Source organism: Echiichthys vipera (genome assembly GCF_963691815.1).
Source record: "Echiichthys vipera genome assembly, chromosome: 19".
NCBI lineage: Eukaryota > Metazoa > Chordata > Actinopteri > Perciformes > Trachinidae > Echiichthys > Echiichthys vipera.
Window position 1 is genome coordinate 13314873 of NC_139844.1, and position 12852 is coordinate 13327724.

General features: G+C 41.0%; 1 protein-coding gene across 1 annotated transcript; it reads left to right on the forward strand.

Annotated features, from left to right (window-relative positions):
• The first annotated feature begins 235 nt into the window (after positions 1-235).
• Positions 236-8065, forward strand: LOC310961930 (cytosolic 5'-nucleotidase 1A-like). Its single transcript, XM_083934236.1, has 6 exons — positions 236-422; positions 542-709; positions 2473-2602; positions 2748-2870; positions 5142-5326; positions 6321-8065. The coding sequence occupies exons 1-6, from the start codon at positions 309-311 to the stop codon at positions 6684-6686; spliced, it is 1086 nt and encodes a 361-aa protein (XP_083790362.1). The 5' UTR covers positions 236-308; the 3' UTR covers positions 6687-8065.
• Positions 8066-12852: the final 4787 nt, after the last annotated feature.

Sequence of the window (12852 nt, forward strand, 5' to 3'; positions counted from 1 at the left end):
TTATTTCTGAAGAAATAAGGGAAGCAAAAACTAAGTAATTATTATATTGCTACATTTATTGTGTTCTTACAATGATGGAAAAATATTATTTTTGCGTACACAAAAGTACTTTCTGTCACCAGCCAATCAGATGCGAGGGATGCCCCCCAGACCTGCCTACGTCAGTGCTTTGGGACACGCCCACCATGGTTTTTTTTTTTTTTTTTCTGTTTGAAAAATTACATTTCCGCAAAGTTTACAACAAGCTGCATCTGTCTCACACCCACCGGCGTGTTTAGGTTTTTGGGACTTCACCATAGTTTATAAAAATGAGCGAAATGAAGCCGAGCGACTGTCCTCCAGCTGAAGACAGCGGAGAGGAGAAGGACTGGGCCGCGGCCAAAGCTTTCTTTGACAACCTCAAAACAAACAAACCCAGACCTGTAAGTACTTTCCTCCAAACTTGTACGAACCATAAGCGTGTGTTAACGTTAACTCAATCTGCGTTCTTGCATACAAAACTTTATGAGTGCCGCTGGTGTATTTTCCCATCCTCTCTCAGCCCAAACCCCGCTTTGCTGTCACCATCGCAGTCTCGTCTCGCACCCTCTTTAACATGGTGGCAGAGAGGAAGATCTACGAGGACGAGGGGCTGGAGAAGTACGTGGCTCATCAGGTGGAGCATGAACACGAGCCTCTGAAGCCAGGAGTTGCTTTCCCCTTCGTCAAGGTAGGCCCCCGGTAGGGTTCCTGCAAGTCTCAGTGTGCAGGGTGTTGGCAGGGCGTGGTGCCTGAACTGTATTACTTCACTTCACCTGCATGAATGCACGAGGATTGCACAAGGGAACCGACAGTAGCCTCTGATAATGGACAGGGTTTCAGTCACTCATGCATCCTCATCTGGAGTCTATTTTTTGTGCTGATTGCACCTCAGAGCAAAAATACAGGTATTTGGATTTTTGGCACCAGTACAATCATCATAAAACTGTGAAGGGATAATGTTTATTAGGGAAACCATCATGTTTTAAATTCTGTTAGATATCATCCATCTTGTCTGCATAATGGTGTGGTGGTTAGCACTGTCGCCTCACAGCAAGATGGGTCCTGGTTTGAATCCCGGCTGGGGCCCTTCTGTTTGCATGTTCTCCCAGTGTGAGGTTTTCTTCAGGTTCTCCAGCTTCCCCCCACAGTCCAAAGACATGCACGTGTTAGGTTAATTGATTAATGTAAATTGCCCATAGGTGTGAATGTGATTGTGAATGGTTGTTTGTCTCTATGTGCCCTGTGATAGACTGACGTCCTGTCCGGGGTGTACCCCGCCTTACACCCTATGTCAGCTGAGATCAGCTCCAGCCCCCACTCGACCCCGATAAGGAAAAGTGGTTGAAGATGGATGGATGGATCATCCATCTCTGATATGATGGAGAGTTCTAGTTGACATTTAATTAATTCATTTTAAACCCAAACCAATCCAGACTTCAGTGCCGGGACAAAAAAAGGGAAACAAAATATCAGAAACTCTCTGCTTTTCAAACTGCTTTGCCCCTTCTTGGAATGCAGTCATACAAGTCAGGAAATCACACCATTCTTCACCTGCAGCCAGAAAGTCCAGCATTTCTAGCATTTCTGAGGCAAACATTTCCTCTGCCTCTCTGTTCTCTGATATCTTGTTACTTCTCTGCAGACGTATACAGTGACACCATTAGAGTGCTGCAGAGATGCCGTAGATTTGTAGGCCGACCCGGGAGTTTGCATCGCCCTTATTCCCTTCCCTAAAGACGTTGTGACTTTTTCATTGGATTTTGGATTACTTAAAAAAAAAAAAAAGCTCTGTGGCAAACACAAGTTTATGACACCTGCAGGTTTTGCTGAGCAAGAATATCTTCACAATTGAACACCACTTTAAGGATTTTTGAAGTGTAAATGCAATCGTCAAAAAGCTATAAACAAACTACATCACCCATTGCTCCTAACTGATTTTACTTGTATGGTGTGATAAGGTTTGTTCTCTCGTTTGGCCACTTGTTAGCAACCACATACAAGCTACTCATAGAACCAAATGTGAAAATGTCATAAGCTTGTGTTAACCACAGACCCTTATCTCAAGCCTCTAACCAAAAACCCATTCAAAATTGACTTTGAGATGAGATAGCAGGAGGTGCAACATAACTAACTCATTTCTGGGTTTAAGGATTCCTGCAGCACTCAATATATCTGTGATAACTACGGTAACGTAGTGCCACCTTTTTCAGCCTGGCAAATATATTAGTCTGGCTTTAGTCTGTTGTATTGTGCGTGTCCAGAAAAAAAACACCTGATGAAGCACACTCTTTGTTTCAGTGTTGTTTTAATGCCTCAGTGTTCTCTTTGAAAACCTAACTGAAAGAAAGCTGTGGGACAATGTTGTAACATTTGTGTTGTAACCTCATGTTAAACGCTCTGACGCAACAACGCCCTGGATTTTGATGTTAAGCACTCCCTCCTCTCAAACAGGCGCTGATGACTGTCAACTCTCGACTGAGGGAGCTCTACCCTGAAAGCGAGGAGCTGTTTGACATCGTCTTAATGACTAACAACCATGCCCAAGTTGGAGTGCGCCTCATAAACAGCATTAATCACTACGGTACGCTGCATCTCAAGCCAGACAGCGTTGATTGTTCAGCGCTGAGGCTCGTAATTACGCACTAGAAGTGAAGAAGAGCTACTACAGTGTAATTAGAATGGGACATCTTTCTTCACACATCCCCAACTTGCTTTTATACTTTCAGATTTGACCATAGAGAGATTCTGTATGACCGGAGGCAAAAGCCCTATAGGCTACCTGAAGGCCTACATGACAAACCTTTACCTCTCCAAGGACTCAGAGAAGGTCACTGAGGCCATAGAGGAAGGTGAGTAATTCTAAACCTGAGTTACTTTCAGCAGCACTCACATGTACTCGACAGATATTTACCCACTTACATGTTGACTCTGTGTGTGTGACTCGATCACACTGTTGAGGGAAACCTTGACCCCACGCTGATTGAAGATGCATGGGGTTTATGGCTCCCTGGCGCCCAAATACACACGAAACACACTGGCATTCAGATGTAGTGCTTAAAGTGTAATTCCGGCCTAAAATCACCCCATGGTCTTTTTCGGCGATTACACACATCAAATAAGCCATCTAGACAATTTTTTTCATGTATAAACTATAAACGGAGAAATCCGAGAGAGTCGCTCACAGCCGGACGTGAATACTGATTATCTCGGGGCCGTAGGGTTAAGGCATTAAAACGTCTTATTACAACTAATACTGCTCAAAATAACACCTAACCTCTGCAGTAGAATGATCCCTACACATAAAATGAAGCATCAACAACGTAGTTGGAGAACCCGGAGTTTATTAAGAGCGTTTTTGAAAGACTTACCAACTGGCCTCGGTACCAGTTCCTCTCTTAAGGTGCACTCACACTGTCCGTCCGTACCGTGCCCCGTGCTTTAGGGTACTTGTCCCCCCCTCCCTCGCCAGACCCGTTTGTACTCACACTGCCTGGGCCTTGGTGCGAATGCTTCTTGCCTGTCTATACGTCATCACGCAGTAACACGTCACACACATTGATCGCGTGTGTGTGGCTTTGTTTACAAATCTTTCCACAGACCTCTGAGTTTTTGTGCGTCTTGTCCAATATTAATATTTTCATCTGACTAAATCTGTAGTCAACACTCCACCTCCGCATCACACCAACGTTAACCTTTCGCCGCCGTTGTTTTAAATGTCCGCGCATGGTCCGTCTTTTTTTTTTCTATGTCCGAACAGGCGCACAAAAAATCACGTCAGAACCGCCGTAGGCCTCGTGCTCGTACACGTGCGCACGCTCGTTCTCGTACATGTGCAAACGGGCTTTACAAAAGCCCACCTCTTCCAAACGGACCGTGGCCGACAAGTGTACCGCGTGTAGACTTTAGCTGTGAAACGTGCTTGGGCACAGTACGGATGGACAGTGTGAGTGCGCCCTTAGTAAAATCCATTCAAGCCGAATACCAAATGCAATCCAAAAGGAAGGAGCCCATTGATGATTTATTCCAGCAAACACATATACATTGTGGCAGTTTGGTGAAATATAAGTTAATAATAGATGTAAAAGGTTTGGAAAAGTCCCGGACAGCAAATTTCCCTGCAGCACAGAAAAAAGAAAAAAAAAGAAGCAGTTTTTATGCCTTCACCGTAACGCCCCGAGCTAATCAGTGTTAGTCACGTCCGACTGATAGCAAGTGTTAGCGGCTCTCCCTGATATCTCAGTTAATAGTTTATACACGAAAAAAACTGTCTCAATGGCTTATTTAATGTCTGTAATTGTCGAAAAAGACCATGGTATGATTTTACACCGGAATTATACTATAAATGAATTGATTAGCAGTCTGACAGAAAATATTAACAGACAACTTGCAGGTCCTGGCTTCTCAAATGTGAGGATCTGCTGCTTTTATCTGTTTTGCATCACAGTAAATTGAATATATCTGGGGTTTTGACAGTTGGTCGGTTAAAACAAGGTGTTTGAAGACATTACTCTTGGCTCTCAGAAATTGTGATGGGAAATATATTGTTCCTGCAGAAGATTTCTGCTGAGGTTCTTAAACGAAGCTTTGAATTTCTGTCGTCATATTTGATGATCTGGCTCTACACGCTGATTTCCCCCGCGGTTTCTCCGCCGTACTGTGGTAGAGCCACTACTCAGTGCAGCTCGGACCATTAAATCAACAAAATAAAAATGACAAAAAAGCGATGTACGCTGCCAGTTGGTACAGTCCTAAACCGTTAATCACATATGTTTACGTTTTCACACTAACAATTCTTTAAAATGTCACTTTGCTTGATAATGAAGAACCATATGTGTCAGTAATGTTTAGACTTTAGCGTTACAACCATAACTGATTCTCAATCAAAGCGGTGTCTGTCTTGTGGGTAGGTGTGAGGCTGCATTAGCTGACCCATGTGTAACGTTTAAAAAGTCAGAAGTATCAGTTATCAAACCTAAAGGTGGCAGTTAAAGCATCGTTCATAAACCAGGAAGTTGAAGATCCCTTCAGCTGTGAGCCATCAACTTTCCTCCATAAAACACAGCAATGGATGCACATGCAGAAGCACATGTTTAACCAGCCCTTCCCCTCCCCTCCTTCAGGCATTGCCGCAGCCACAATGTTTATGGCACAAACTGAGACCCAGTTGAGCGACACTCAGCTGAGAGTGGCGTTCGATGGCGACGCCGTCCTCTTCTCCGACGAGTCAGAAATCATCGTGAAGCAACACGGCCTGGACACTTTCTTTGAGCATGAGAAGGAGTTTGAGAACAAACCTCTCGCTCAGGTAACTGATGGCTGTTTCTGTGTTAGTCAAACATCACCGAGTGCAGACGGGAGAGCCAGAATATACTGTGTACAGAAAATAGCCTCATATTGATCTTCATGTTTATAAGGCAGTCGTGTTATAGTTTTCATCTCAGTTACTTCTTTATTAAATACTGTAGATGTGTTTCACCCTCCTAAACAAATTTCTTCTGGGTTCCAGTAGACAGCTTCTTTGTGCTGTGATAGACGAGTTTCTGTTTTCATACACTCAAAATTAATTGGAAGTACTGATGATCGTTGTCTTCCATCCAAATGTGTCTGCCTTCAGTAGATGGACTCCTAATAGTGTCATCAGGGGAGCTCGTCTAATGTGAATAGATTTGTTTTTTATAATAACAAATAAAACAGATGTGAATGGAGAGGCCAAGCATCCTGGATTGAATGGACTTCCTCTCAATTTAAGAAACTTAACTAATAAATCACACATGATTCAGCAAAATACAAAGAAATGACAATATGAAGCTTTGGAGCTTTGTGTGTGTGTGTGTGTGTGTGTGTGTGTGTGTGTGTGTGTGTGTGTGTGTGTGTGTGTGTGTGTGTGTGTGTGTGTGTGTGTGTGTGTGTGTGTGTGTGTGTGTGTGTGTGTGTGTGTGTGTGTGTGTGTGTGTGTGTGTGTGTGTGTGTGTGTGTGTGTGTGTGTGTGTGTGTGTGTGTGTGTGTGTGTGTGTGTGTGTGTGTGTGTGTGTGTGTGTGTGTGTGTGTGTGTGTGTGTGTGTGTGTGTGTGTGTGTGTTGGGTTCCTTGAATTTATGTTTAAGAAGGTAAGAGAGCTCTGCTTAAAACAACAGCTCTAGAAAATATCTGCAGGGTTTAGGAACCTGTTCTGTTGGCTCTAGTTACATTGGAAATCACCTCTGGCATCATTTTTGCGCCCTTGTGCATGTGTGTGCATTTAGTTCCTCTTCCCAGTCTTTAGCTGTCCCTGTGTTTCTTATTTCAGTGTTTTTCTTTCAGGGTCCCTTGAAGTGTTTCCTGGTGGCCCTCGGGAAGCTCCAGAGAAAATTCTACGCCAAGAACGAGCGCTTGAACTGTCCAATTCGGACCTTCCTGGTGACAGCCCGCAGTGCCGCCAGCTCCGGGGCTCGCGTCCTGAAGACTCTCCGCTCTTGGGGCCTGGAGATCGACGAGGCTCTGTTCCTGGCGGGGGCTCCTAAAGGGCCCCTGCTGCAGAAAATAAAACCGCACATCTTCTTCGATGACCAGATGTTCCACATCGAGGGGGCCAACGAACTGGGCACTGTATCTGCACACGTCCCCTATGGGATCGGACAGAAGTACCACAAGGGGAAACTCATCGAGCAGCCTGCCAAAAAGGATTAACCTAAAAATGGTTACAATATCAAATATGCACAATGTTGTCACCGGCTCATTAAGAGATTTGCTCCGGAATAAAATATTGCCTTCAGTCAAAATTATCTGTTAAAAGAAAAAACGCATTTGGAGGAATAGGACAAAGTTTCTTACTTTTAAGGGGTTTATCAAATATATTTTTTAGGACTAATGGGGAGATGTACAGTATTTGTATAGCAAGATTTACACTAGGTGCCACATGGCCTCAGAACCAGATGAATCTGCCAGCTCATTTGTAAATTAGTCTGGTGAAGCCGGGCTTGGTGCAACACACTATTTCATTTAATACAGTTCTGGAGGAGAAACACCAGACCAAAAAGTGGTGAGGGATTGCCTCCACACGGTTCTCACAGGCTGTTTAAAAATGCTGGGAATACATTCGTTTTTTTTACAACTATGCACTAACATTATTAGCTTGTTTGCGGCTATTGGTCCTTGGCATACACATAATGACCGGGGTGGGAAAATGTATCTGCTGTAGTTAATGTATCTGCATTGGCTTTTTCACAAACTTAAAACACCAGCAAGGTAAAAGAAAAAATGCCAATTCACACTCAATTTCTGGTATTAATTCTGCACATTTAATGGGACATATCAATATCGGGCTTTTATAAGGCTTACAGGGAAAACTGATACTGTTTTTCTTTTCTTTGTTACTGTCTTTGCTGTTGACTAAACTGTATAAAGTGCACACTTTCACTATATTGCTCCTCAAACTTTTATACTACGCTTTTACACTGTTATATCAGGCAGCACACTGTAACTACAGTTTTCGGTCACGTTAAAGTGTTTTTATATATTAAGGTGATTTTTTTTCATTATCCATCTGCTGATTGTTTTCTAGATTGATTCATTCATTGTTTGGTCTATAAACTGTCAGAAGATAATGAAAATTGTCCATCCCGGTTTCTTAAAGCACAATGTGATTTCTTTAAATATCTTGTTTTGTTTTGTACAACAGAGAAAAGCATGAAATCTTTGAGAAGCTGGAAACAGCATTTTCTGCCATTTTTGAAGGAAAAATTCAACGATTAATCAATTATCAAAATAATTGGTGATTAATTTTCTGTTCACTGGTCATCGATGAGTCGACTCATTGTTGCAGCTCTACTACGTGTACTGTATGTTTGCAGATTGCATTTGCTGTATTCCGTATTGTTGAAATATTTGAATGTTTTCCTCACTAAACATCAAGGAGTTCTGCAGTTACACTTGTCTTAGATGTTTATATCTGGCAACATTTTTTAGGAGAAGTTTTGCATTGATTGTACACGGTAACATGGTGTTTGCACCATTTCACTTTTCTACACTCTGATTTATATCTAACCTAAGGAATAAAGTAATGTGGAGGAACCCCAGTGGCTGGTCTTTGTCAGTGATAATATGTACATTTACCGTACTCAAATACAATTTGGTGTAAGTCCATTCTATGCTACTTTATACTTATACCACACGCTTATAAAATACTGTACTTTATATTCATATTACTAAACCTCTTACCAAAAGCCTCATGTTGTGATTCAAATGCCCACAAGTTGTTGGCAGTTTCTCCAAATAAGAATTTCACGTCTTAAAAACTAAAACTTTAAGTAACTTTTCAAGGCCCAAAAAACTGAAATGATTCAATATTTCACCAATGATTCAAAGATTGGAGAGAAAAGAACAAAAAGAAAGGTGTTTCTGTTTTACTTTTAATACATTTAACAGTTTTACTGATAATACTTGTCTACTGTAAATAACAATAATTCATTTTGAATGCAGGACATTGTTGCCATGACACTTACACAAGTAAAGGATCTAAGTAGTTTTTTTGCACCACTAGTCTTTGTACATCTCAGCAGTAGATGGTTCTGTTTAGCTGTAATTGTCCACCTTTCTTGTTTGGCATGGAGTCCCTTCCCTGTGAAAGTAAACCAGCTGAGATCAGCAGCTTATCTTCATGCAGATCTGTCCTGTCAGTACACCTCAGTCCCTCAGTGTCTGTCCAGCCAAGCTGATGGTAATCGACCCTCATCTCACATGTACGTGATGGCAGAAGCCACAAGAGGGAGCTCCTATCTCTGGTTTAACTAGTTTGGGATTTTACAGAGGAGGAAAAACTTAATAAACCCACTTTCTCTCTATGAAGTATAAAGGATCCAGTAGAATGAAAAGGGAATAAGACACCAGAAAAGTGTCAAAGGAAATCTCAAGAAAGTAGAAATATTCAAAAGACCAACACTAGTCTATTTTACACAGTGTACGTTTTGATGTATATCAAACAAATAACTGAGCCCCCACTCTGCCCATTTTCCCAGGTACCAAAATATCACAGCAAAGCACAGCAAAAATAAAATGCAAATCACCCTGCTTTCACTGAACCAACATTAGGCCTGCTTTGAAATTAATGAGCTATGCTGCTATATTAATAATATCTGAGGTTTATCCTTCTTGGACTAAAACAACATCACAACTGTGTTACATACTGTAGCAATATTTTTAAAGGACGAATATAAAGTGAGTTACTTAGCCTACTTAGCAAAAGTAAAGAATCATACTCAATTACAAGTAAAAAAAAATGTATTTAACAATCAAAAAGGCATACATCATATTCAAGATAATACAGGTTATATACAATATGAACAACCAAGCTGGGGACATCAATATGAGGTAAAGAAAATGTAAAAAATGAATAGAATACTAGACAAAGCTAAATGATAATAATTAAAGGTTGAATATGGAGAATGAGCAGAACACTGCCATCTAGTGTCCCACACCATATCACACCATAAAAACAAGTATTCCAGAGGAGTTTGACTCAATGTTACCGTGAAAGTTAGCTTACGGATCAAGGAGAAACGTAGCCATTTGGGCGTGTGTTTTAATGCTGTTGAACTCCTTTATCTCAGTCCATCGAGTGAATGCTTGGCCTATATTGCCTCTGGTTTTTGACCGTCTCTGCTCACTCAGCTAGTGAGACAAACAAATAAGCAGCTGCAGGATTGGCAAACTCCAGTTCACCCAGTGCCAGCCTACAGTAGCTGCACCCAACAACAGACAAACCTGGCAACCAGCAATGCCGACTGCTATTGGCTGGTACAATGAAAACAGAACCTGACAGAAAGTCATTGTCAAACCCCTTCAAATAAATTGTAAATATTAATTCGGACTAAATCTATTTTTTTTTTTATGGAAAAGCAATACTTTCTTTCTGTACTCCTCCTGGTGTATTATTATTATTAGTTTTTAAATATAGCTTTTAATAAAGATTCTACATAAAAATCAGTCAACAAATACAAGAAGTCAGTCAGGAAATATGGTTTCATTGTTACCAAATTCTACTTTTTGTCTTCCAGTTGGAGGAAAACTTATATTTAAATGTCATTACTACAAGTCTAGCATTTAAAATCTTCTTACTTGTCAAAACCAGCCGCCTTCATTACCCAGAATGCAGCTCGACCACCAACAGTTGGCTCTGAGATTCCGGCGCGTTATGCTAGGAGCATGATGTAGCCAGGAGTCGTAAGTCACAAGCAGACTTAACTGTTTTAAAATGAAAATAAAAACTATATAACATTCCCAAAGGTGTTATCGGAGGAAAATCATTCTATAAATGAATTATATGAAACAATTTAAAAGGTAATTGCTCTTTAATTTATAATCCTGTGTTCTTTGAACACGCTTAAAGCACCTTTGTTGAACTGTCAGCCCCTGTGATTATTTTTCACTTTTCTTTTCTTATGTTAATGTGTTGGAAGCTTGTACTGTTTCAAATGCAAGCAAATGTTTCCTCCAATGAGTTTTCTGAATCCATGTGTATTTCACATTGAAATGTACGGAAAATTGTGGTATGAAATAAAGTTTAAAAATAAAATCTACATTTTCATTTTTAAAAAAAGTATTCAGCCTAGGCTAACGTCACTCCGCATGTTCCCCTCTTTAAGTTAAAAAAAAAGCAAAATTTTTAGTGAAGCTTATTAGCAAAATATATTGAGAGCATCAAAAGTGTTACAGTGTCAAATGTCCTATTATTGGATAATATTTGGTTATGGCATTGTGTTTAGCTAAGAGGGAACTAGTTTGAACAATGTTTTTTACTGTTTGACAGTTTAATCTATAACTTTGTATCATGATTTATAGGATAGTGTTTTTTGTGTTAGATCCCATTCTGCAACAAACATAAAACTGCCACATAGTGGTGTCAAAAGTACGATAGTTTCCTCTGAAATGTGTTGGAGATACTTTACTTTAGAAGGCTATTTCCATTTTATACTTTTACTCTCACTACATCACATAGGGACATGTACTTTTTACTTCACTAACATACATCCATGTGACATTTAGTAGATTATGCATTAAAACACATCATGAACTTATAAAATAAACTTAGGGCGCACTCACACTGTCCATCCGTACCGTGCCCCGTGTTTTAAGGTACTTGTCCCCCCCTCCCTCTCCCCCCGTGGGCCAGGCCCGTTTGTACTCACAGATCTGTCATGATAGTAGTGGGGCTAAAAGTACAAGCAATGTGGTGGGTTAGAAATATACATTTAGAAAATACCTTGAATTTGTATTAAAGTACTTGAGTTCAAACCCACCACTGAATTCTGGCTACACAGGAGGAACTTGTTTTTAGTGATGGTCTTGTTTGTTGTTGTTGTGTTTTTAAATCCTGTTTGTATTTAGCAACAGTCACAACAGTCACTTTTACCATAACTGTGGTTATTGTAATGAATGTTGTTTCCTAGAGACTATGTGGAGGAGCAGGAGGATTTATTTTGTATTTCTTATATTTTTATACAGTTGAGTTATTCATCTTGTCCGTAGAGCATCTTAGGCACTGTTTTGTCAGGCAGCAAAGTGTGTGTGTGTGTGTGTGTGTGTGTGTGTGTGTACGTACATCCCTGAGAGCTTGGACCAACCGGCTGTTGCCATGGATACTCAGAGCTGACACCACAAGAACTCTGTAGGCTTGTTGAAGATATAATTAATAACAAAGGATTAAAGGCAAAGGTAGCATGGGGCTCAGTATGAGAAACCTCATCATACAGTTACTATAATTGGCACCCTTTCTCTCGTTGTTTGTGTGTGTGTGTGTGTGTGTGTGTGTGTGTGTGTGTGTGTGTGTGTGTGTGTGTGTGTGTGTGTGTGTGTGTGTGTGTGTGTGTGTGTGTGTGTGTGTGTACCACGAGAAAAGTTACCGAGATATAAGCGTCTCGTACTCTGCTGCTGCATTTATCTTCTTGACAAGCAATTTGCTCTAAATATGATTTCTTGGTTTATGGCCAGAATCTTGTAGGTAGATGTTGTCTCAAAGTAATATATTTGGGCCAACGTTACCTTGGTGGGTGGCTCGATGCCTGAATACTGAATATCTTGACAACATTAATTGAACATAATGAAATTATTGTTGATGTACAGAAGCAAGAAGTTTTTAGTCATCCTAACATGTGGCTCTGTTGATGGCAATATTAGTCTGATCCAGACTGCAGTATCTCAACAACTATTGGATAGATCCCCACTGAATTTTGTACAGACAACCATGGCCAACAGAGGATGAAGCCTGATGGTTTTGGTGATCCTCTGACTTGAATATCTGAAACATCTCAACAACTGAAATACAACAGATACACTCTTCGTCCAGAGGATGATATGTTGTTATGATTTCAATTAATTACCTTGCATTTGGTGTAGACAAAGACATGTGCCCCTGAGGATGAATTGTAATTACTTTAGTCATAATAATCTGGGGGCGGCATGGTAGTGTGGTGGTTAGCACTGTCGCCTCACAGCAAGAGGATTCCAGGTTTGAATCCCGGCTGGGGCCCTTCTGTGTGGAGTTTGCATGTTCTCTCTTTGTCTGCGTGGGTTCTCTACGGCTTCCTCCCACAGTCCAAAGATATGCACATGTCAGGTTTTTGGTGACTCTAAATTGCCCGTAGGTGTGAATGTGAGTGTGAATGGTTTGTCTGTCTCTGTTTGTCTCTATGTGCCCTGCGATAGACTGGCATCCTGTCCAGGGTGTACCCCGCATCACGCCCGATGCCAGCTGGGATCGGATCCAGCCCCCCCGCGGCCCCGATAGGGACAAGCGGTTGAAGATGGATGGATGGATAATTATCTGGTCAAACTAGTGTTTAGTCCAATACTTTAGTTT